Genomic DNA, 24,121 nt, shown 5'->3' on the forward strand with positions numbered 1-24,121 from the left:
AGAAGACAAAATATATCTGAAATTTGTTATCAACTAATAAACAAGATAAATATTAGGTTCCTCTTCAGATTGATTGCTGGCACTCAAAGTGACGTGGGTTTTAGTAGTTAAAGTTTAGTGCCACCTGGGTTCACAACCTGGTTTTTGAACACTGGGGATGGACACAAATACAAACATGTGTCGGGATTAGGGGGGGGCATTCTTCAAACCACCGAAAATGGTGAATTACGGAACCGAGTTATGGAAAATTGTGAATTAAGGAGGATTACATTCTTCTTGAGATTATCTTCTGGCACTCAAAGTGCTGTGGTTTTTTTTTAGTAAAAGTTTAGTGCCACCTGAGTACACAACCGGGACTTTAAGCAGTAGAGACGCGCACAAATTCAAACATGCATCGGGACTGGAGGGGGGGGACATTCTTCAAACTGCAAAAAATGGTAAATTGCAGAACCGAGTTATGGAAAATGATGAAATATGGAGAAACGAATCCTAGATTTCCATTAGTTGCATGTCTGGGTGGACTTCTAATTCATTGGAAAAGATACTAAGTTTCCAAGGTGCAATCGGCTTGTTTTTAAAGTGTTTTTAAAAGCTTGTTCTATGTTCAAAACTCTTGATTCACAACTGGAAGCAGGTGATTAAGAATATATTAGTTTTAGTATATTAGTGTTAAGATATTAAAGTTATTAGGATATATTACTGTGAGTGGTGTAAATAGTTACTTTGATTAGTGTGATTAGTTGTTATGCATCATTTGGTGAATAAACTGTTTTTACAGCTATATCATCTTGTATGTTTTTTTTCTTTCTTTCTTTTTTTTTTTTTTTTTTTTTACTGAAAAAGGCCAATAAAGCCCTGGATGAGCTGGTAAGTTTCCAGGTGTAGCTTTCTATCTGTTAGTATTTATAAGACGAATTTTGTGACTTTCAATAGGGTTGATACTTCCTATGTTTCAGAAAATAAAGTATGTCCGACTTTATATCTTGAAAATCGAAGCACTAGTGTGACATATTTAGGTTTTTATCGTGAAAAAAAAGACTCAAGAAAAAAAAGAGGACTCATCAGTACTACCGATTCAAAAAAGCTATTTTCTTGTTGTTCAAGGTGAGGGGGGGCTTTAAGTTTCCTGTACAGAGTTTAGGCACTGGTGATTCCAATCTTATACTTTCTGTTTCGATCTGATGCCATTTTTAAGGGATATCCGGCTATTTTTCAAAACTTTCAAAAAAATGTTTTCGATACAAACTTTTACTGTTAAGATTAATTGAAATATTAGTGAATACTACTAAATCAACTACAAACGGCAATTTTTTCTCACAAGACAGTTTTTTTAACACGATTTAAATATTTGGTTACTATTGGCCGTGGTTCGTTTTTACTAGGCTGCAGCTATCACTACAACTATGATTGGGATTAAAGCTAGAAAATGCATTGTGATGCTATAGCTATTTCAGCCTTCAGGATCAAGAGGTTTGGGTCTTCTAATAAGGCTAAAGAATGAGCCTCCGCCAAAACATCCTAACATTCTTTTCTTCTTTTCTCATTGTTTTTCTTATCTCGATTGCTGCGGGATTTTTTTTAAACAGCTCAGATTTAACAAAATAAAGTTTTTAGTCTTTTGGGGAATTAAGTAAGATTTGAAAAGAGTTTTCGACTTTTTTTACAGTTAGAATTTTTAAGTTTTTATTTATTTAATGACCTCCTATCATTCACATAACATCAAAAGACGGAATAAAGAATACATAGCATATATGTATTACCTGCGATAATTTACCAAGGCCATGTGCCTCCCGTTTCTGCTGACCGTGTGATTCGTTGTGTTAAGAATTTAAAATCTAAATCATGTGATATTGATGGTATTAGTGTTTTTCACCTTCATATTGATTCGAAAAAATTGATTTATCATTTGCAGTTATTATTTCAAATTTGTCAGTAGTTACCTATTATGCACTTTCACGGATACAAGCGATGTATCCGTGAAAGTATAGGCACTTGAAAGTTTACATACATATCTATGCCTTAGGCGTAAGTTTGAATGTAAGCTTTCAATGCATTGTACGGTTACCAGGGTCATTTGCCTATTACAATGAACTCTACATGGGTTGATAGACATGTTTTCTATTATGACACCCATTTTTGGAGGACAGCCAGAGAGAGCGACGGTCACACTAACTACTTGATTAGTAGTTGGATTCGGATATAAGGAGTAATTTTCATTGTATTTCATATTAGTAAGAGAATTGAATTCAAAGAGAATGTCTCACGGGTAATTAAAGAATGGGGTGCTTACATCAGATACTTAATAGATTTGACGCTTACAAGTGACATTGCTAGAGTCAAATATATTTGGTGTTGGTGATATTATAACCCTCCAAGTCCCCTGGGGAAAGGGCTGCACAGTGTATCGGTATCGGAAGTATTATTTTTGGGCGTATTGGTATCGCAGGTATCTATACAGATTTGTAGTAAGTCGTATAAAGGTTAAAAATATACATTCAGATATACGCCTTAGGCATGGGTATGTGTGTAGGTTTTAAACGAATTGGGGTTACCAGGGTCATTAGCAAAGAGGTATCATTTCTATAGAAGGTATAGTAATTTGAAATATCATATGGAATTTGCTTGAAGGTATATACTGTGTGTACGTGCCCATACCAAACAGGTTGGTCATAATCTGTTCTGCTTCAAGTTTTTTCTGGCACAATTAACTGAATTTCTATTTCATGATAAACAAGGTTTTTTTTTAGGTTACATCCGTGCCTGAAAAACCGGTGTATCTTTTTATTTTTCTTTACATTACAGAGTAGTAAGATACTTGAATTCAAAGATAATATATTTTATTTGCAAGGATCTTAGTAGAGGAAAAAAACGTGGGGTGAATTTACAGTAGTGGAGATTCATGATGGAGCTAACAACAGTGATGTAATTACTTATTTAGTTTACGAGATTTGCGAATTTTTTTTTGCGAAAAGATATTTGCGAAAAGATATTTGCGTAGACGCTTACAAGGGGCATTGCTAGAAAGTATTCAATAGCTTAATTGAAAAGTAACGATAGAATGACATTGTGACTTGGCCTAGCTTTACCTCGCCGATGTGGTATTTATAATACTTAAGTAACTTTTTAAAAATATTGTCAATTTAAAACTAATGGGCTTAAAAGTTTTTGGAGGGGGGGGGGGTGCATAGAGGGGCGAGGGGCCCGAGGGGTCAGTTAAAGAGGAGACAGTGGCCCTGTGGGATTTCGGTTATACCCGGGTTCAGTTACCCGGGGGGTTCAGTTGCACGGGGGCCATCCCTTTTTTTTTTCGTAAATCGGGCTCCCTGTTTTCAGAAACGCTTCACTATAAATAAGGCTATTGTGTCTTTCTGTGCGAGGCAGGGATAACTATTTAGTTTAAATAATTCTAGGAGGACTCGAGTTTTGGGGCTGGTGTGGAAAAATGGTACTTGTTAAATATTCGGGTAAACATTCGACTATAAATAAGGCTATTGCGTCTTTCTGAACTTTCTGTTGGAGGCGGGGGTAAGTATTTAGTTTAAATAGCTCTAGGAGGAATTGAGTTTTGTGGATGGTGTTGAAAAATGGTAAGTGTTGAATATTTGGGTAAACATACTGTTAATAAACGCTTAACTATAAATAAGGCTATTGTGTATTTCTGAACTTTCTGTGCGAGGCAGGGATAACTATTTAGTTTAAATAATTCTAGGAGGACTTGAGTTTTGTGGCTGGTGTGGAAATATGGTACGTGATAAATATTCGGGTAAACATTCGACTATAACTAAGGATATTGCGTCTTTCTGAACTTTCTGTTGGAGGCGGGGGTAAGTATTTAGTTTAAATAATTCTAGGAGGAATTGAGTTTTGTGGATGGTGTTGAAAAATGGTACGTGTTGAATATTTGGGTAAACATACGGCTAAGAAACGCTTCACTATAAATAAGGCTATTGTGTCCTTCTGAACTTTCTGTGCGAGGCAGGGATAACTATTTAGTTTAAATAATTCTAGGAGGAATTGAGTTGTGGGGCTGGAGTGGCAAAAGGGGACTGGTTAAATATTCGGGTAATCAGTCGACTATAAATCAGGCGATTGCGTCTTTCTGAACTTTCTGTTGGAGGCGGGGGTAAGTATTTAGTTTAAATAGCTCGAGGAGTAATTGAGTGTTGTGGATGGTGTTGAAAAATGGTAAGTGTTGAATATTTGGGTAAACATACGGTTAAGAAACGCTTCACTATAAATAAGGCTATTGTGTCTTTCTGAACTTTCTGTGCGAGGCAGGGATAACTATTTAGTTTAAATAATACAAGGAGGAATTGAGTTTTGTGTCTGGTGTGGAAAAATGGTACTTGTTAAATATTCGGTTAAACATTCGACTATAAATATGGCTATTGCGTCTTTCTGAACTTTCTGTTGGAGGCGGGGGTAAGTATTTAGTTTAAATAATTCTAGGAGGACTTGAGTTTTGTGGATGGTGTTGAAAATTGGTACGAGTTGAATATTTGGGTAAACATACGGCTAAGAAACGCTTCACTATAAATAAGGCTATTGTGTCTTTCTGAACTTTCTGTGCGAGGCAGGGGGACGTAGTTACTGTAAATAAGTCTAGGCGTAATTGAGTTGTGTGTCTGTTGTGGGAAATTGGTACTTGTTAAATATGCGGGTAAACATATGACTATAAATAAGGCTATTGCGTCTGTCTGAACTTTCTCTTGGAGGAGGGGGAACGTATTTAGTTTAAATAGTTCTAGGAGGAATTGAGTTGTGTGGATGGTGTTGACAAATGGTCAGTGTTGAATATGTGGGTAAACATACGGTTAAGACACGCTTCACTATAAATCAGGCTCGTGTGTCTTTCTGAACTTTCTGTGCGAGGCAGGGATATCTATTTAGTTTAAATATTTCTAGGAGGAATTGAGTTTTGTGGCTGGTGTGGAAAAATGGTACTTGTTAAATATTCGGGTAAACATTCGACTATAAATAAGGCTTTTGCGTCTTTGTGATCTTTCTGTTGGAGGCGGGGTTAAGTATTTAGTTTAAATAATTCTAGGAGGAATTGAGTTTTGTGGATGGTGTTGAAAAATGGTAAGTGTTGAATATTTTGGTAAACATACGGTTAAGAAACGCTTCACTATAAATAAGGCTATTGTGTCTTTCTGAACTTTCTGTGCGAGGCAGGGGTAGCTAGTTAGTTTAAATAATACTAGGAGGACTAGAGTTTTGTGGCTGGTGTGGAAAAATGGTACTTGTTAAATATTCGGGTAAACATTCGACTATAAATATGGCTATTGCGTCTTTCTGAACTTTCTGTTGGAGGCGGGGGTAAGTATTTAGTTTAAATAGTTCTAGGAGGAATTGAGTTTTGTGGATGGTGTTGAAAAATGGTACAGTTGCCTAATTCCGTGTGGTTTTTCTTTACTTGATGGTCATTAAAAACGAAATTTTTGTGTTAAATAAGTAGTTTTTGTATCTTTTAAAAGAGCTTTACGGGGATTGAGAGACTCAGTTACCGGATTCCGTGTGGTTTTTCTTTACTTGATGGTCATTAAAAACGGAATTTTTGTGTTAAATAAGTAGTTTTTGTATCTTTTAAAAGAGCTTTACGGGGATTGAGAGACTCAGTTACCGGATTCCGTGTGGTTTTCCTTTACTTGGTGGTCATTAAAAACTAAATTTTTGTGTTAAATAAGTAGTTTTTGTATCTTTTAATAGAGCTTTACGGGTATTGAGAGACTCAGTTGCCGGATTCCGTGTGATTTTTCTTTACTTGATGGTAATTAAAGACAAAATTTTTGGGTTAAATAATTAGTTTTTTTATATTTTAAAAGAGATTTAATTTTTTTTTGATACTAAGTTTACAGATTAAGAGTTTATTTACTTTAATTTATGGTAATTAAAAAAGAAATTTTTGTGTTCAATAAGTAGTTTTTGTATCTTTTAAAATAGCTTTACGGGGATTGAGAGACTCAGTTTTAACTTGTCACAGTTACATTTTCATGATTTTGCAAAGTTCATTTTGAATTTCTTTAGATGAAATGCAAGAGTTGGAATATTTCAGTAGTGTTTGGTTGTGTTTTACCTTGTCACAGTTACATTTTCTTGATTTTTCAAATTTCATTTTGAATTTCTTTTGTTGAAATGCAAGAGTTGGAATATTTCAGTAGTGTTTGGTTGTGTTTTACCTTGTCAAAATTACATTTTCTTGATTTTTCAAATTTCATTTTGAATTTCTTTAGTTGAAATGCAAGAGTTGTAATATTTCTGTAATGTTTGGTTGTGTTTTACCTTGATCAAGTACATTTTATTTATTTTTCAAAGTTCATTTTTAATTTCTTTCCTTGACATGAAATAGTTGGACTATTTCAGTAGTGTTTGGTTGTGTTTGACATTGTAACATTTACATTTTCTTGATTTTTCAAAGTTCATTTTGAATTTGTTTAGTTGAAATGAAAGAGTTGGAATATTTCAGTAGTGTTTGGTTGTGGTTTACCTTGTCACAGTTAAATTTTCTTGATGTTTCATTTTCTTGATTTTTCAAAGTTCATTTTGAATTTCTTTCGTTGTAATGGAAGAGTTGGAATATTTCAGTAGTGTTTGGTTGTTGTTTACCTTGTCACATTTACATTTTCTTGATTTTTTCAAAGTTCATTTTGAATTTCTTTCGATGAAATGCAAGAGTTGGAATAGTTCAGTAGTGTTTGGTTGTGGTTTACCTTGTCACAGTTACATTTTCTTGATTTTTCAAAGTTCATTTTGAATTTCTTTCGTTGAAATGCTAGAGTTGGAATATTTCAGTAGTGTTTGGTTGTGTTTTACGTTGACACAGTTAAATTTTCTTTATTTTTCAAAGTTCATTTTGAATTTCTTTCGCTGAAATGCAAGAGTTGGAATATTTCAGTAGTGTTTGGTTTTGTTTTACCTTGTCACAGTTACATTTTCTTGATTTTTCAATGTTAATTGTGAATTTCTTTAGCTTAAATGACAGAGTTGGAATACTTCAGTGTCACAGTTACATTTTCTTGATTTTTCAAAGTTCATTTTGTATTTCTTTCTTTGAAATGCAAGAGTTGGAATATTTAATTAGAGTTTTGTTGTGTTTTACCTTGTCACAGTTACATTTTCTTGATTTTTCAAAGTTCATTTTGAATTTCTTTCGTTGAAATGCAAGATTTGGAATATTTCAGTAATGTTTGGTTGTGATTTACCTTTCGCAATTACATTTTCTTGATTTTTCAAAGTTCATTTTGAATTTCTTTCGTTGAAATGCAAGAGTTGGAATATTTCAGTAGTGTTTTGTTGTGGTTTACCTTGTCACAGTTAAATTTTCTTGATTTTTCAAAGTTCATTTTGAATTTGGATCTCTGAAATGCAAGAGTTGGAATTTTTCAGTAGTGTTTTGGTTGGGTTTTACATTGTCACAGTTACATTTTCTTGATTTTTCAAAGTTCATTTCGAATTTCTTTCGTTGAAATGCAAGAGTTGGAATATTTCAGTAGTGTTTGGTTTTGGTTTACCTTGTCAAAGTTACATTTGCATAATTTTTCTAAGTTCATTTTGTATTTATTTCTTTGATATTCAATTGTATTAATATTTAATTTTTTTTTTGTTGCTTTTTAACTTTTAAGAGTTTCTTGGTCACTTGTATTATCTTAACATTTGTTTGTAATTCATAGCACTTCTGGACTTGTAAGCGGTCTTAGGCGTTATGCGATGGTTTACCATGTCACAGTTACATTCTCAAGTTTTTTCATATTTCATTTTTAATTTGTTTTGTTTGAATGCATTAGTGTGACTATTTCAGAAATGGGTTGGTGTTGATGACAGTCTCACCGTTAAATTTTCTTGATTTTTAAAAGTTCAATTATTCTATCTTTATTTGTAATTAACAAGTTGTAAGATTTCAGTAGTGTTTTGTAGTTGTTTAAACTTTACATAATCCAGTTTATTTATTTTTAAAATTTATGTTTTATTTTATTTCGTTGAAATGCAAGAGTTGGAATATTTCAGTAGTGTTTGGTTAGTGGTTTACCTTGTCACAGTTACATTTTCTTGATTTTTCAAAGTTCATTTTGAATTTCTTTCCTTGAAATGCAAGAGTTGGAATATTTCAGTAGTGTTTGCTTGTGGTTTACCCTGTCACAGTTACATTTTATTGATTTTTCAAAGTTCATTTTGAATCATTCAAGAAACGTGATTAAACACGTTTTTAAACTACATGCTATTTGCATGCCTTTCCTTGGCACCTTTCCAAACGAGCGGGGATTCCCCGCTGGTTCCTACACATTGCAAAAAGTGAGCAGTACGAAAACTCCACATTTTCAACCAGACTGGTTTTTTAGACAACACATCCACAGAGACGACACACACACACATAGAAACGAGACACACACACACACGACACACAACCAGAGTCATAGTGAGAGAGAGATATCAAAAAAGTTGGGATTGACCTAGGTTCACTTAGAGTGGCGCGCCACTCTAAGTGAACCTAGGTCAACCCAACTTTTGGATATCTCTCTCACTATGACTCTGTTTGTGTGTCGTGTCTGTGCGTGTCTCGTTTCTATGTGTGTGTGTCATCTCTGTGGGTGTGTTGTCTAAAAAACCAGTCTGGTTGAAAATGTGGAGTTTTCGTACTGCTCACTTTTTGCAATGTGTAGGAACCAGCGGGGAATCCCCACTCGTTTGGAAAGGTGCCAAGGAAAGGCATGCAAATAGCATGTAGTTTAAAAACGTGTTTAATCACGTTTCTTGAATGATTCAAAATGAACTTTGAAAAATCAAGAAAATGTAACTGTGACAGGGTAAACCACAAGCAAACACTACTGAAATATTCCAACTCTTGCATTTCAACGAGAGAAATTCAAAATGAACTTTGAAAAATCAAGAAAATGTAACTGTGACAAGGTAAACCACTACCAAACACTACTGAAATATTCCAACTCTTGCATTTCAACGAATAAAAACAAAATTAAATATTAAAAATCAAGAAAATGGAACTGTGACACTGTAAACCACAACCAAACACTACTGAAATATTCCAACTCTTGCATTTCAACGAAAGAAATTCAAAATGAACTTTGAAAAATCAAGAAAATTTAACGGTGACAAGGTAAACCACAATCAAACACTACTGAAATATTCCAACTCTTGCATTTCAACGAAAGAAATTCAAAATGAACTTTGAAAAATCTTGAAAATGTATCTGTGACAAGGTAAACCACTACCAAACACTACTGAAATATTCCAACTCTTGCATTTCAATGAAAGAAATTCAAAATGAACTTTGAAAAATCAAGAAAATGTAACTGTGACATGGTAAACTACAACCGAACACTACTGAAATATTCCAACTCTTGCATTTCAACGAAGAAATTCAAAATGAACTTTGAAAAATCAAGAAAATGTAACTGTGACAAGGTAAACCATAACCAAACACTACTGAAATATTCCAACTCTTGCATTTCAACGAAAGAAATTCAAAATGAACTTTGAAAAATCAAGAAAATGTAACTGTGACAAGGTAAACCACAACCAAACACTACTGAAATATTCCAACTCTTGCATTTCAACGAAAGAAATTCAAAATGAACTTTGAAACATCAAGAAAATGTAACTGTGACAAGTTAAAACATAACCAAACACTACTGAAATATTCCAACTATTGCATTTCAACGAAAGAAATTCAAAATGAACTTTGAAAAATCAAGAAAATGTAATTGCGCAAGGTAAATCACAACCACACATAACTGAAATATTCCAACTCTTGCATTTCAACGAAAGAAATTCAAAATGAACTTTTAAAAATCAAGAAAATGTAACTGTGACAAGGTAAAACACAACCAAACACTACTGAAATATTCCAACTCTTGCATTTCAACGAAAGAAATTCAAAATGAACTTTGAAAAATCAAGAAAATGTAACTGTGACACTGAAGTATTCCAACTCTTGCATTTCAGCGAGAAATTCAAAATGAACTTTGAAAAATCAAGAAAATGTAACTGTGACAAGGTAAACCACAACCAAACACAACTGAAATATTCCAACTCTTGCATTTCAGCGAAAGAAATTCAAAATGAACTTTGAAAAATCAAGAAAATGTAACTGAGAAAAGGTAAAACACAAACAAACACTACTGAAATATTCCAACTCTTGCATTTCATCGAAAGAAATTCAAAATGAACTTTGAAAAATCAAGAAAATGTAACTGTGACAAGGTAAATCACAAGCAAACACTACTGAACTATTCCAACTCTTTCATTTCAGCGAAGGAAATTCAAAATGAAATTTGAAAAAATCAATAAAATTTAAATGTGACAAGGTAAACCACAACCAAAAACTACTTAAATATTCCAACTCTTCAATTTCAAGGAAAGAAATTCAAAATGAACTTTTAAAAATCAATAAAATGTAACATCAAGAAAATGTAACTGTTACAAGTTAAACAATAAACAAACACTACTGAAATATTACAAATAGTTCATTTCAACGATACAAATTCCAAATGAACTTTGAAAAATCAAGAAAATGTAACTGTGACAAGGTAAAAGAGAACCGAACACACCTCTAATATTCAAACTCATGCATAACAACGACAGAAATTCAAAATGAACTTTGAAAAATAAATAAAATGTAATTGCGACAAGGTAAATCACAACCAAACATTACTGAAATATTCCAACTCTTGCATTTCAACGAAAGAAATTCAAAATGAACTTTGAAAAATCAAGAAAATGTAACTGTGACAAGGTAAACCACAACCAAACACTACTGAAATATTCCAACTCTTGCATTTCAACAAAATAAATTAAAAATGAAATTTGAAAAATCAAGAAAATGGAACTGTGACAAGGTAAACCACAACCAAACACTACTGAAATATTCCAACTCTTGCATTTCAACGAAAGAAATTCAAAATGAACTTTGCAAAATCATGAAAATGTAACTGTGACAAGGTAAAACTGAGTCTCTCAATCCCCGTAAAACTACTTTTAAAAGATACAAAAACTACTTGATTTCAACACAAGAAATTTCGTTTTTAATGAACCATGACAAATCAAGAAAATACTAACTGTGACAAGGTAAATCTCACAAACCCCTTAAACACTATTGAAAGATACACAAACTACTTGCATTTAACACAAAAATTTCGTATTTAATGACCATCAAGTAAAGAAAATGCACACGGAATCCGACAACTGAATCTCTCAATACCAGAAAATCAATATTAATATATACAAAAACTAATTATTTAACACAATAATTTAGTTTTTAATGTCCACAATTAACATGACCACCACACAGAATCATGTAACTGAGTCTCTGAATCCACGGCCTGCTCTTTTAAAAGATAGAAAAACAACTTAGTTAACACAAGAAATTCCGTTTTTAATGACCATCAAGTAAAGAAAACCACACGGAATCCGGTAACTAGTCTCCAATCCCCGTAAAGCTCTTTTAAAAGATACAAAAACTACTTATTTAACACAAAAATTTCGTTTTTAATGACCACCAAGTAAAGGAAAACCACACGGAATTAGGCAACTGTACCATTTTTCAACACCATCCACAAAACTCAATTCCTCCTAGAACTATTTAAACTAAATACTTACCCCCGCTTCCAACAGAAAGTTCAGAAAGACGCAATAGCCATATTTATAGTCGAATGTTTACCCGAATATTTAACAAGTACCATTTTTCCACACCATCCACAAAACTCAATTCCTCCTAGAATTATTTAAACTAAATAGATATCCCTGCCTCGCACAGAAAGTTCACAAAGACTCAATAGCCTTATTTATTGTGTCTCGTTTCTTAACCGTATGTTTACCCTAAGATTTAACAAGGACAATTTATCCACACCAACCACAAAACTCAATTCCTCCTAGAACTATTTAAACTAAATACTTACCCCCGCCTCCAACAGAAAGTTCAGAAAGACGCAATAGCCTTATTTATAGTCGAATGTTTACCCGAATATTTAACAAGTACCATTTTTCCACACCAGCCACAAAACTCAAGTCCTCCTAGAATTATTTAAACTAAATAGTTATCCCTGCCTCGCACAGAAAGTTCAGAAAGACACAATAGCCTTATTTATAGTGAAGCGTTTCTTATCCGTATGTTTACCCAAATATTCAACACTTACCATTTTTCAACACCATCCACAAAACTCAAATCCTCCTAGAATTATTTAAACTAAATACTTACCCCCGCCTCCAAGAGAAAGTTCAGAAAGACGCAATAGCCTTATTTATAGTCGAATGTTTACCCAAATATTTTACAAGTACCATTTTTCCACACCAGCCACAAAACTCAATTCCTCCTAGAATTATTTAAACTAAATAGTTATCCCTGCCTCGCACAGAAAGTTCAGAAAGACACAATAGCCTTATTTATAGTGAAGCGTTTCTTAGCCGTATGTTTACCCAAATATTCAACACGTACCATTTTTCAACACCATCCACAAAACTCAATTCCTCCTAGAATTATTTAAACTAAATACTTACCCCCGCCTCCAACAGAAAGTTCAGAAAGACGCAATAGCCATATTTATAGTCGAATGTTTATCCGAATATTTAACAAGTACCATTTTCCCACACCAGCCACAAAACTCAATTCCTCCTAGAATTATTTAAACTAAATAGTTATCCCTGCCTCGCACAGAAAGTTCAGAAAGACACAATAGCCTTATTTATAGTGAAGCGTTTCTTATCCGTATGTTTACCCAAATATTCAACACTTACCATTTTTCAACACCATCCACAAAACTCAATTCCTCCTAGAATTATTTAAACTAAATACTTACACCCGCCTCCAAGAGAAAGTTCAGAAAGACGCAATAGCCTTATTTATAGTCGAATGTTTACCCGAATATTTAACAAGTACCATTTTTCCACACCAGCCACAAAACTCAATTCCTCCTAGAATTATTTAAACTAAATAGTTATCCCTGCCTCGAACAGAAAGTTCAGAAAGACAAAATAGCCTTATTTATAGTGAAGAGTTTCTTATCCGTATGTTTACCCAAATATTCAACACTTACCATTTTTCAACACCATCCACAAAACTCAATTCCTCCTATATTTATTTAAACTAAATACTTACCCCCTACTCCAAAAGAAAGTTCAGAAAGACGCAATAGCCATATTTATAGTCGAATGTTTACCCGAATATTTAACAAGTACCATTTTTCCACACCTTCCACAAAACTCAATTCCTCCTAGAATTATTTAAACTAAATAGTTATCCCTGCCTCGCAAAGAAAGTTAAGAAAGACACTATAGACTTATTTATAGTGAAGCGTTTCTTAACCGTATGTTTACCCAAATATTCAACACGGACCATTTTTCAACACCCTCCACACAACTCAATTCCTCCTCGAACTATTTAAACTAAATACTTACCCCCGCCCCCGACAGAAAGTTCAGACAGACTCTATAGCCTTAGTTATAGTCGAATCTTTACCAGAATATGTAACAAGTCGAATTTTTCCGCGCCAAACAAAAACCTCTATTCCTCATCTAATTAATTAAACTACATAGTTACCTATGCCTCACACATAAAGTTCAGAAAGACACCCTCGCCTTATGTATAGTGAAGCGTTTCTGAAAACAGGGAGCCCGAGTTACGACCACAATAAGGGGTACCCCCGTGCAACTGAACCCCCTTGTAACTGAACCCGTGTATAACCGAAACCCTCCGTGCAACTGTATCCTCTTTAACTGAACCCTCGTGCAACTCCCCCCTCTCTGCAACCCACCCCCCTCATAACACTTGTCAGCCCTGTCATTTTAACTGGCCAATATTTTTCCAACGTTTCTGATGTAGTAGACAGACCACATCGGAGAGGTAAAGCTAGGTCAAGTCATAATGTCATTCTATCGTTACTTTTCAATTAAGCTATTGAATACTTTCTAGCAATGCCCCTTGTAAGCGTCTACGCAAATATCTTTTCGCAAATATCCTTTCGCAAAAAAAAATTCGCAAATCTCGTAAACTAAAGAAGTAATTACATCACTGTTGTTAGCTCCATCATTAATCTCCAATAATGTAAATGCATCCCTCATTTTTTTCCTCTACTAATATCCTTGCAAATAAAAACTATTCTCTTTGAATTCAAGTCTCTTACTAATATGTAATGTAAAGAAAACTAAAAAGATACATCGGTTTTTCCAACACGGATTTAACATAAAAAAAAAACTTGTATGTCATGAAATAGAAATTCAGTTAATTGTGCCAGAAAAAACTTGAATTAGAACAGATTATAACCAACCTGTTTGGTATGGGAACGTACGCACCGTATATACCCTCAAGCAAATTCTATATGATATTTCTAATTACTATACCATCTATAGAAATGATACCTCTTTGCTAATGACCCTGGTAACCCCAATTCGTTGAAAACCTACACACATACCCACTGCCTCAGGCGTATAGTCTGCATGTAGGATTTTCAACCTTTATACGACTTACTACAAATCTGTATAGATACCTGCGATACCAATACGCCCAAAAATAATACTTCCGATACCGATACACTGTGCAGCCCTTTCCCCAGGGGACTTGGAGGGTTATAATATCACCAACACCAAATATATTTGACTCTAGCAATGTCACTTGTAAGCGTCAAATCTATTAAGTATCTGATGTAAGCACCCCATTCTTTAATTACCCGTGAGACATTCTCTTTGAATTCAATTCTCTTACTAATATGAAATACAATGAAAATTACTCCTTATATCCGAATCCAACTACTAATCAAGTAGTTAGTGTGACCATCGCTCTCTCTGGCTGTCCTCCAAAAATGGGTGTCATAATAGAAAACATGTCTATCAACCCATGTAGAGTTCATTGTAATAGGCAAATGACCCTGGTAACCGTATAATGCATTGAAAGCTTACATTCAAACTTACGCCTAAGGCATAGATATGTATGTAAACTTTCAAGTGCCTATACTTTCACGGATACATCGCTTGTATCCGTGAAAGTGCATAATAGGTAACTACTTTTGTCTATTTACGTCTTTGATGCCTGATTCTTTTTTGTGCGGGAATGTCACTTCGATTCTTAATCGTGGGAAAGATCCGACTAATTGCGCGTCATATAGACCTATTACGTTAGCCTGTTCGCTGAGCAAATATGTCCTGCTTCCTGAAATTCTTCCAAAAGTTGATTATCTGTCCAATCAATTTGGGTTTAAACCAAATATAGGATGCCAACATGCGCATCGAATTCTTTCTTCTTTTTCAATTCAAGCACAAAAAGATGGATCTGAAGTTCATTTATGTGCGTTAGATATTTCAAAAGCTTTTGATTCGGTTTTTCACAGCCAACTATGGTATTCTCTTACCCAGCTTGGAGTGAATTCCTCTGTTATATGTGTCCTTCGTTTTTGGTATGCAAATTCATATGTTCAACTTCGATCAGGAGAGGTCTTTTTTGGTAATATTCCTATTCGGTCTGGACTTAGGCAGGGAGGGGTTCTGTCACCATACATTTTTAATGCTTGTTTATACCCTGTGCTTTCTCGTATTTTTCCGTCGTGTTTTACGGGTCTAACTAATTTATCTTAAATTGCTTATGCAGATGATTTATTACTTATTAGCCGTTCAAAATTCACCCTAGCTAAGTCTACCCAGTTTGTTACTAAGCTTTTAGAAAAGATTAGCCTCGTGCTTAATGCTGAAAATGTGAGTATTTAGTTTTCAATGCTAAAAGCCCAAGTAGTAATTTGAGTTGTAGTTCTTTTTCAGTTAAGCTGGCTCCTGCGTTGCGTTGGCTCAGGATTAGTATCTGCTCTTCTATTTCAGCTATCCGTGCTAGTGCACTTGCAGATATTAAGAATAAGCTTAAAGCAGGTTATGCTAAAATTGTCCCAAATCGCGGCCGACATTCTCGTAAGGCATTGGCTAAAACTCTATTCTACATACTGCGACCATTCCATTCTTTTTCTATCAGGTTTGCGCCCATTTTTTTTATACTAGTGATATGCAGGATATTAGAGTTTTGTATTTCCGTTATTGTAAATATCTTTTGTATTTGCCTCGCTGGCATAGAAACCCTAAGATTATTCGAATGTTTAATGCAACTGATATATTGATGTCTCATAATAAGTTGTACTCCAAGTTAAAAGATGAGGCCTGCAAGCGGTTGGGTCCTTTTCATCCTCTTTTCGATTGTTCTGATTTGCATTTGTAGTTCTTTATATTGATATTGTTTTGCATGTGTTTTGTTTTGTATGTCTTTACCTTTTATTTTCTTTTGTTACTCCACTTTTTTATAATGTTAGTGGGTCAAAAAATAAATTATTATATACATAGCATACACATAAAAGATACATAATAAACATACACAGTGTAGTAAACAAGTTCAGAGAATACCAACCAACTATTTGTGTTTATCACCGTTTGAATTGATGTAAGCCTGAATGCTTTCAGGAAAATATTTAGGTCTATCTCTTTTAACACCTAAAATTCTTCGGGGATAGTTTGTGAGGCAGGGAGTACTTAACGAGCAGCTTTGTTTCCGCGTTTTATAGGACTTCAGGCGTGGAACTCTTTACCTGAGGGTAAAAGGCTGGAAGATATTGTTGCCAGTTCAAGAGTATAAAGAGTACTGTTTTTTCCTGTAAGGTAAGTTTTGAATTAATAATTGATTCTAAGAATGGAAACAGCCATCATTGACAATCTAATGATATTCACTGATAGTTTTTAAAGATGTTGTCATTGTTTTTTAATTTTTTTTAGTAAACTTATCTTATGAATTGTCAAGCTAATATGTAAAAGTTATAAATGCTGCTAAAGAACTTACATATTAGAATTATTTCTTAGGCGTTGAAGCAATGAAGCCCCGTTGAAAACACAGCACAGCCCTTCGTCACTGGGCCTGAGAATGAAATATTTTCTGCAATCAATAATTTTCTTTTGCCAAGTACAAAACTGTATCATATCCTTGCAAGAGGGGGCCAGCTACAAAGTAAAAAAATACAGGCATATTTAGTAGCACAGAATAGCACAAAGTCGACTTTTGGAAATTGCAGTGATTCAGAAATTTCTCCTTTCAACACTGGCTCTAAAGCTCATTTAACTGAATTTTCCGCAACACATAACCATATACCATAACACACAACTATACCGTGTTTTTTCCAAGTTTCTTCATTCCATGCCCTTACCGCACGTTCTGTATATTGAAACTTTCTAGAAATTATTTACAAATTCAGACAAGTCAAAATTTCGGTCAGTTTTTCTTTTGTTTCATAAGATATCATTTACGTCTCCCCAAATGGACACACAATTCTTGTCTTGTAAGACAATTCGACCCCATTATTGTTGACCCCCATTACTCCTATTTCTCAAAATTGAACCATCCAAAGGATATCGGTGATGACACCTTTGAGTACCCATACCAAATTTATTGAGATTGTCTTGTGCTTTGTAGAGTCTGTGTCTTTAATGTTTTTTATACTGTTATTTATATTATTATCGCTCCATCTTCTTTTTTTTGTATGCCGAAACGTTTCTATAGTCAACGAATGTTCATAGACCCAACCAGCTTTTTAATAATATACATTTGACCGTGTGAACAAAATCCTCTGATACAAGTTTCCAATTTGATACGGTTTAAGGCGGCACGGAACCTTAAAAATCGTTTTGTGAACCACAGCGTTGGCTGACCGTCTCAAAGACAAAAGGGGTGTAAGTGAATTCTCTCAGGGGACTAGCCATCATAAAAACCTGTGGAAAATTGGTGGTTTGAAATTTGACTAAAAAGACAGTGATTTTTTTTTCCTTTCTGTTGGCGAGTTTGTCAATCAAAGCGGGTGGAACTACCAAAGAGGCAATAGTGATTTTTAGTGTTTTCCGAGCAGGTAGGCTAGAAAGTTTTCAAGAAAGGTCCTTTCCTGAACATTAAAAAGAAAATTCCATTCTGTTCAAACGAAATATAAAATTAACACTTTGGTCTCATTACTGTCATTAAATAAAAAGCAGGGTTTTTTCTTAACTGAAATTAAAGAGCAACATTAAAACTTAAAATTAACAGAAATTATTCCGTATATGAAAGGGGCTATCCCTTCCTCAACGCCCCGCCCTTTCATAGGCAGTGCAATAGCGCTGCCTAAGTAAAGAATGATGTTGGCACAATGTATTATTTTTTTGTTTCTTTGTCTTAGACCAGGACACTTCGCATTGAAGGAGTTGTCGTAGAAACATCGAAAGTGGCTCATTAGATTGGAAATTGGAGTGGCTTGTGCCCTTTTTAATAGCCGAAAGAAAGTGGAGGGCAACTAGCCCCCCCCCCCCACGCCCATCATTCCCCCAAACACATTCAATCAAAATTTTGAGGTAGCCATTTTGTTCAGCGTGGTTGATTTGCAGATACAAAATATGTTATTGAGGAGGTCAGTCCCCCAAAACCATCAGGGCAAGGGTTTTAAGTTATGTCCTGGGGACATATAAGAACGATGTTGGTACAATGTATTATTTTTTCCTTTAGACCAGGGCACTTCGTATCAAAGAAGTTGTCGTAGAAACTTTGAAAAGGGCTCATTCAATTGGAAATTGGAGAGGCTTGTGCCCTTTTTAATAGTCGAAAGTGATTGGAAGGCAACTAACACTCCTTCGACGCCCACCATTCCTCCAAACACATCCAATCAAAATTTTGAGATAGTCATTTTGTTCAGCGTAGTTAATTTCCAAATAGCAAATATGTTTTTGAGGAGGACACTCCCCCACAACCCTCAGGGCAAGAGTTGTAAGCTATGCCCTGGGGGCATATAAGATTTTTACAGAAAGGGTTGTCGTAGAAACTTCAAAAGAGGCTCATTCGATTGAAAATTCAAAGGGCTAGTGCCCTTTTTAATAGTCAAAAGTGATTGGAGGGCAACTAACCCCCCTATCAAACCCGTCTTTTCCCCAAACACATCCAATCAAAATTTTGAGATAGCCATTTTGTTCAACGCATTTGAAAGTTCTGGAAATTACGTTTTTAAGGATGACAACCCAACCACAGCCATCAGGGCAAGGGTTGTAAGTTATGTCCTGGGGGCATATAAGGTTTTTATAGAACGCGTTGTCGTAGAAACTTCAAAAAGGGCTCATTCGATTGGAAATTGAAATGGCTAGTGCCCTTTTTAATAGTCGAAAGGGATTCAAAGGCAACCAACACCCCTTGTACGCCCACCATTTTCCCAAACTCATCCAATCAAAATTTTGAGATAGCCTTTTTGTTCAACGTAGTCGAAAGTTCTGGAAATTATACCTTTGAGCAGGGCACTCCCCCCATAGTCTTCAGGGCAAGGGTTATAAGTTATGCCCTGGGGGCATATAAGTTTTTATTGAAATATTTGTCATAGAAACTTGAAAAAGGTCTCATTCGATTGGAAATTCGCAGGCCTTGTGCTCTTTTTAATGGTCGAAAGTTATTTGATGGTAACTAACTCCCCTCTCACGCCAACCTTTTCCCAAAACACATCCAATCAAAATTTTTATATAGTCATTTTGTTCAGCGTAGTTACTTTCCAGATAGCAATTATGTTTTTGAGGAGGACACTCCCCCACAGCCCTCAGGGCAAGGGTTATGAGTTATGTCATGCCCTGGAGACATATAAGGTTTTTATAGAAAGTGTTGTCGTAGAAACTTCAAAAATGGCTCATTCGATTGGAAATTTAAAGGGCTAGTGCCCTTTTTAATAGTCGAAAGTGATAGGAGGGCAACTAACCCCCCTCTCACGCCCTCCTTTTCTCCAAACACATCCAATCAAAATTTTAAAATAACCATTTTGTTCAACGTAGTTGAAAGTTCTGGAAATAAGGTCTTTGAGGATGAGAACCCCCCCCCCCCTTCCCCACAGCCCTCAGGGCAAGAGTGGCAACTTATTTCCTGTGACCATAAGAAGTCCCTAGAGATCCTGCTGTCCTAGAAACTTCAGAAATTTCGTAGAAACTTAGTCAATTGGAAATTAGACCGGTTTACGCCATGTTTAAAGGTCAAAAGATATTGAAAGGCAACTAACACCCGTTCCACGCTCACCATTTCCTCGATAACATCCAATCAAAATTTTGAGATAGCCATTTTGTTCCACGCAGTTTAAAGTTCAGGAAATTATACCTTTGATTAGAACACTCCCCCCACAGTCTTCAGCGCAAGGGTTGTAAGTTATTCCCTGGGGGCATATAAGTTTTTATTGAAATCTTTGTCGTAGAAACTTTAAAAAGGGCTCATTCGATTGGAAATTTAAAGGACTGGTGCCCTTTTTAATAGTCTCGAAAGTGATTTGAGGGCAACTAACCCCCTCTCACGCCCACGTTTTCCCCAAACACATCCAATGAAAATTTTTAGATAGCCATTTTATTCAACGCAGTTGAAAGTCATGGAAATTAGGTCTTTAAGGATGACAACCCCTCCACCCCCACAGCCCTCAGGGCAAGGTTCGTAAGATGTGCACAGGGGGCATATAAGGTTTTTATAAAAAGCGATATTGTAGAAACTTCAAAAAGGGCTCTTTCGATTGGAAATTGAAAGGGCTAGTGCCCCTTAAATAGTCGAAAGTGATTAAAGGGCAACTAACCCCCCTCTCACGCCCACCATTTCCACAGACATATCCAATCAAAATTTTTAGATATCCATTTTGTTCAGCGTAGTCGAAAGTTCTGGAAATTAGGTCTTTTGGGATGATAACCCCATCAGAGCCCCCAGTGCAAGGGTTTTAAGTTATACCCTGGGGGGATATAAGGCTTATATAGAAATTTGTTGTAGAAATTTCAAAAGGGGCTCATTTGATTGGAAATTGAAATTGCCCTTTTTAATAGTCGAAAGTGAATGGAGAGTAATTAACCCCCCTCTCACGATCACCATTTCTCCAAACACAAGCAATCAAAATTTAGAGATAGCCATTTTGTTCAACGTAGTTGAAAGTTTTGAAACTTATGTCTTTAAGGATGGCCAACCCCCCAGACCCCTCAGGGCAACGGCTGTCAATTACGCCCTGGGGACATATATGGTTTTTATATATAGAGTTGCCGTAAAAACTTCAAAAGGGGCTCATTCAATTGGAAATAGTGCCCTTTTTAAGGATAGTGCTCTTTTTAATAGTTGAAAGTGATTGGAGGGTAACTAACCCCCCTCTCGCGCCCACCATTCCCCCAAACACATCCAATCAAATTTTTCAGATAGCCATTTTGTTCAACGTTGCATAAGGTTCTGGATATTAGGTTTTTCAGGATGACAACCCCCCCCCCCCTCAGCCCTCAGGGCAAGGGTTGTAACTTATGCCCTGGGGGCATATAAGGTTTTTATTGAAAGCGTTGTCGTAGAAACTTCAAAAGGGCTAGTTTGATTGGAAATTGGAAGGGCTAGTGCCTTTTTTAATAGTTGAAAGTGATTGGAGAGCAATTAATGTCCCTCTCACGCCCATCATTTTCCCAGACACGTCCAATCAAAATTTTGAGATAGCCATTTTGTTTAACGTAGTTGACAGTTCTGAAAATTAGGTCTTCGAGGATGACAACCACCCTGACAGTCATTAGGGTAAGGGTTGTAATTTATGCCCTGGGGGCATATAAGGGATTTATAGAAAATGTTGTCGTAGAAACTCAAAAAGGACTCATTCGATTGGAAATGGAAAGGCCTAGTGCCCTTTTTAATGGTCGAAAGGGATTGGAAGGCTTGAAATTTTTATAATAAAGATCGACGTGCGTATAATGTTTTTTTTTTTTTTTTTTTTTTTTTTTTGTTTAGACCAGGGCATTTTGTATCGAAGGAGTTGTCGTAGGAACTTCGAAAAGGGCTCATTCGATTGAAAATAGAAACTGCTAATGCTCTTTTTAATAGTAGAAAGTGATTGGAGGGCAACTAAACCCCCTCCCACGCCCACCCTCCCACTTGCCTTTATGTTTAAAAACTAAATGTTGCCTTAAAAATAAATCAAAATGCACCTTGTTAATGGTAATTACCAATAAGGCATCTCAGCAGTATCCCAATAACGATTAAGGGTATTATGTTCAGAATCTCGGGGCTACTTCTTCTCTTAAAATTTAACCAAATCAAAATAGCGTGAGTGTATCCAAGCTATCAAGGAAAGTAAACAGATTTTTTGGCGAATTGTATCAAGATTTCCCATTTCAGGTCAACCAGAGGAGGTATGAAACTAAATTAAACACTACTATTTGTGTCCGGATTTTTAAAAGGGTGCATGTTCTTAAAAATTGCTGGAAATTTTTCTCCAGGATAAAAATAGCAGGCCAAACTATAGATTCTTAAAAAAACGAAAATATTTAAAGTATTATTTTCTTTTTCCCTGAAAAGACTATGTCAATATAAAACGAACCGAAATTAAAAAAAAAATTTCCACAAAATAAGTTTTTCAAAGAAAAGTAAAGAACTCCATTAAACAAAAAATGAGAAAAGTAAAATCAAATAATCTATCAAGCGTGAAACTACCACAAATCAGCATAAATAAATGAAATCCAAAATGAACAGAAATTACAATAAATAACCGAGTCGAACTCAAAACGAGCACAAATTAACAAAAGTTGGGATCAAAACCCCTATGTCTTCCCAAGGCCAGAACAAAATTTGCACTTTGCTGAAAAAAATACAAATGAATGTGTATTGTCAGTTTAATAAACATATACTGATATTTAGTAATCAAAATGTTAATAGTATTAGATTTATTAAAGTTATAAGAGTAAAAACATTTATATTTTTTCAGTAAAGTGCAAATTATGTTCTGGCCTTGGGAAGGCATAAGAGTTTTGAGCCCAACTTATGTTAATTTCTGCTCGTTTTTTGATCTGATGTTTGAAATATTTTTAACTAAATGGCTATCTCAAATTTCTTATCGGATGAGTTTGGGGAAAAGGGTGTGTTTGGGGGGGGGGGACTAGTTGCCTTTGAATATCTTTTGACTGTTAAAAAATGAACTAGAACTGTCAATTTCCAATCAAATAAGCCCTCTCTGAAGTTTATACTAGCATCCCTTTCATCAGAACCATATACGCCCTCAGGACAACACTTACAACGCCTAGACCCCGGCCCTGGGGAGTTGTGTTGACACCGGAGTTTTTTTTTAGCTACTTTTTGAAGAATTTTCAAGGAACTGGCTATCTCAAAATTTGTAGCGGATAGGTTTGGGGAAAAGGGCGTGGGGGGGGTTTGTTGCCCTTAAATCTCTGGACTCTAAAAAGGTAAACTATAACTTTCAATTTCTAATCAAATGAGCTCTCTATGGAGTTTATACGAGCATTCCTTTCATAAAAACCATACATGCCCTTAGGGCATAACTTAAAATGCCTTCCCCCGGGCCCTGGAGTTGTATTGACGCCGGAGCTTTTCTTATCCGACCTTTGAACTATTTTGAACAAAATGTCTATCTCAAAATTTTCATCAGATAGGTTTGGAAAAAGAAGGCGTGGGGGGCTAGTTGCCCTCGGATCTCTTTAGACTATTAAAAAGTGAGCTCGAACTTCCAATTTTCAGTCAAATGAGCCTTCTCTGAAGTTTATACGAGCATCCCTTTCATAAAGACCATATATGCCACAGGGCATAACATACAATGCCTATCCCCGGGCCCTGCGGGTTTTGCCGACACCTGAGTTTTGTTATCTGACTTTTGAACAATTTTTAACGTAATGGCTATCTCAAAATTTTATCGGATGCATTTGGGGGAAAAGGGGCGTTGCGGAGGGGGTGGGCTAGTTGCCCTCCAATCTCTTTTGACTGTCAAAAACTGAGCTAGAACTTTCAATTTCCAATCGAATGAGCCCCCTCTGTAGTTTATACGACGACCCCTTCCATATGAAGTGCCTCTGGGAAAAAAAGTAATAAATAAATAATAAAACATTGGAGTCGTGTGGCCTTTACTATAGGCACCGCTATAGCGTTACCTCTGATTACTTTTTCAATGTTTTCTGAACAGATTGCCATAGGTCAATGCTCTACATTTGTATTGATTCATTGATTTTAAATAACTAATTTTTTTCAAATGATTAATTAGTTACAAAACGAATTATATTACAAATATTATGTTTGTGCAACATTTGTCGACCCCGGAGTTTTTGTTATCTGACCCTTGAATTTTTTTTTTTAAAAATGGCTACCTCAAAATTTTTGTCTGATCTATAA

The 24,121-nt window shown here is 35.3% G+C and overlaps 1 protein-coding gene across 1 annotated transcript in view; it reads right to left on the minus strand.

Annotated features, from left to right (window-relative positions):
* LOC148940563 (uncharacterized) overlaps positions 1-24,121 on the minus strand; it is a 101,421-nt gene that overhangs the window by 32,114 nt on the left and 45,186 nt on the right. Inside the window, exon 6 of the mRNA XM_089105017.1 lies at positions 16,811-16,968. Within this exon, the coding sequence (XP_088961143.1) occupies positions 16,811-16,968 (158 nt within the window). The remainder of the gene's footprint in view (positions 1-16,810; positions 16,969-24,121) is intronic.

The sequence above is a fragment of the Artemia sp. Qi Xiang Cuo genome, chromosome 19, assembly GCF_049724085.1.
Source record: "Artemia sp. Qi Xiang Cuo chromosome 19, ASM4972408v1, whole genome shotgun sequence".
Classification (NCBI taxonomy): domain Eukaryota; kingdom Metazoa; phylum Arthropoda; class Branchiopoda; order Anostraca; family Artemiidae; genus Artemia; species Artemia sp. Qi Xiang Cuo.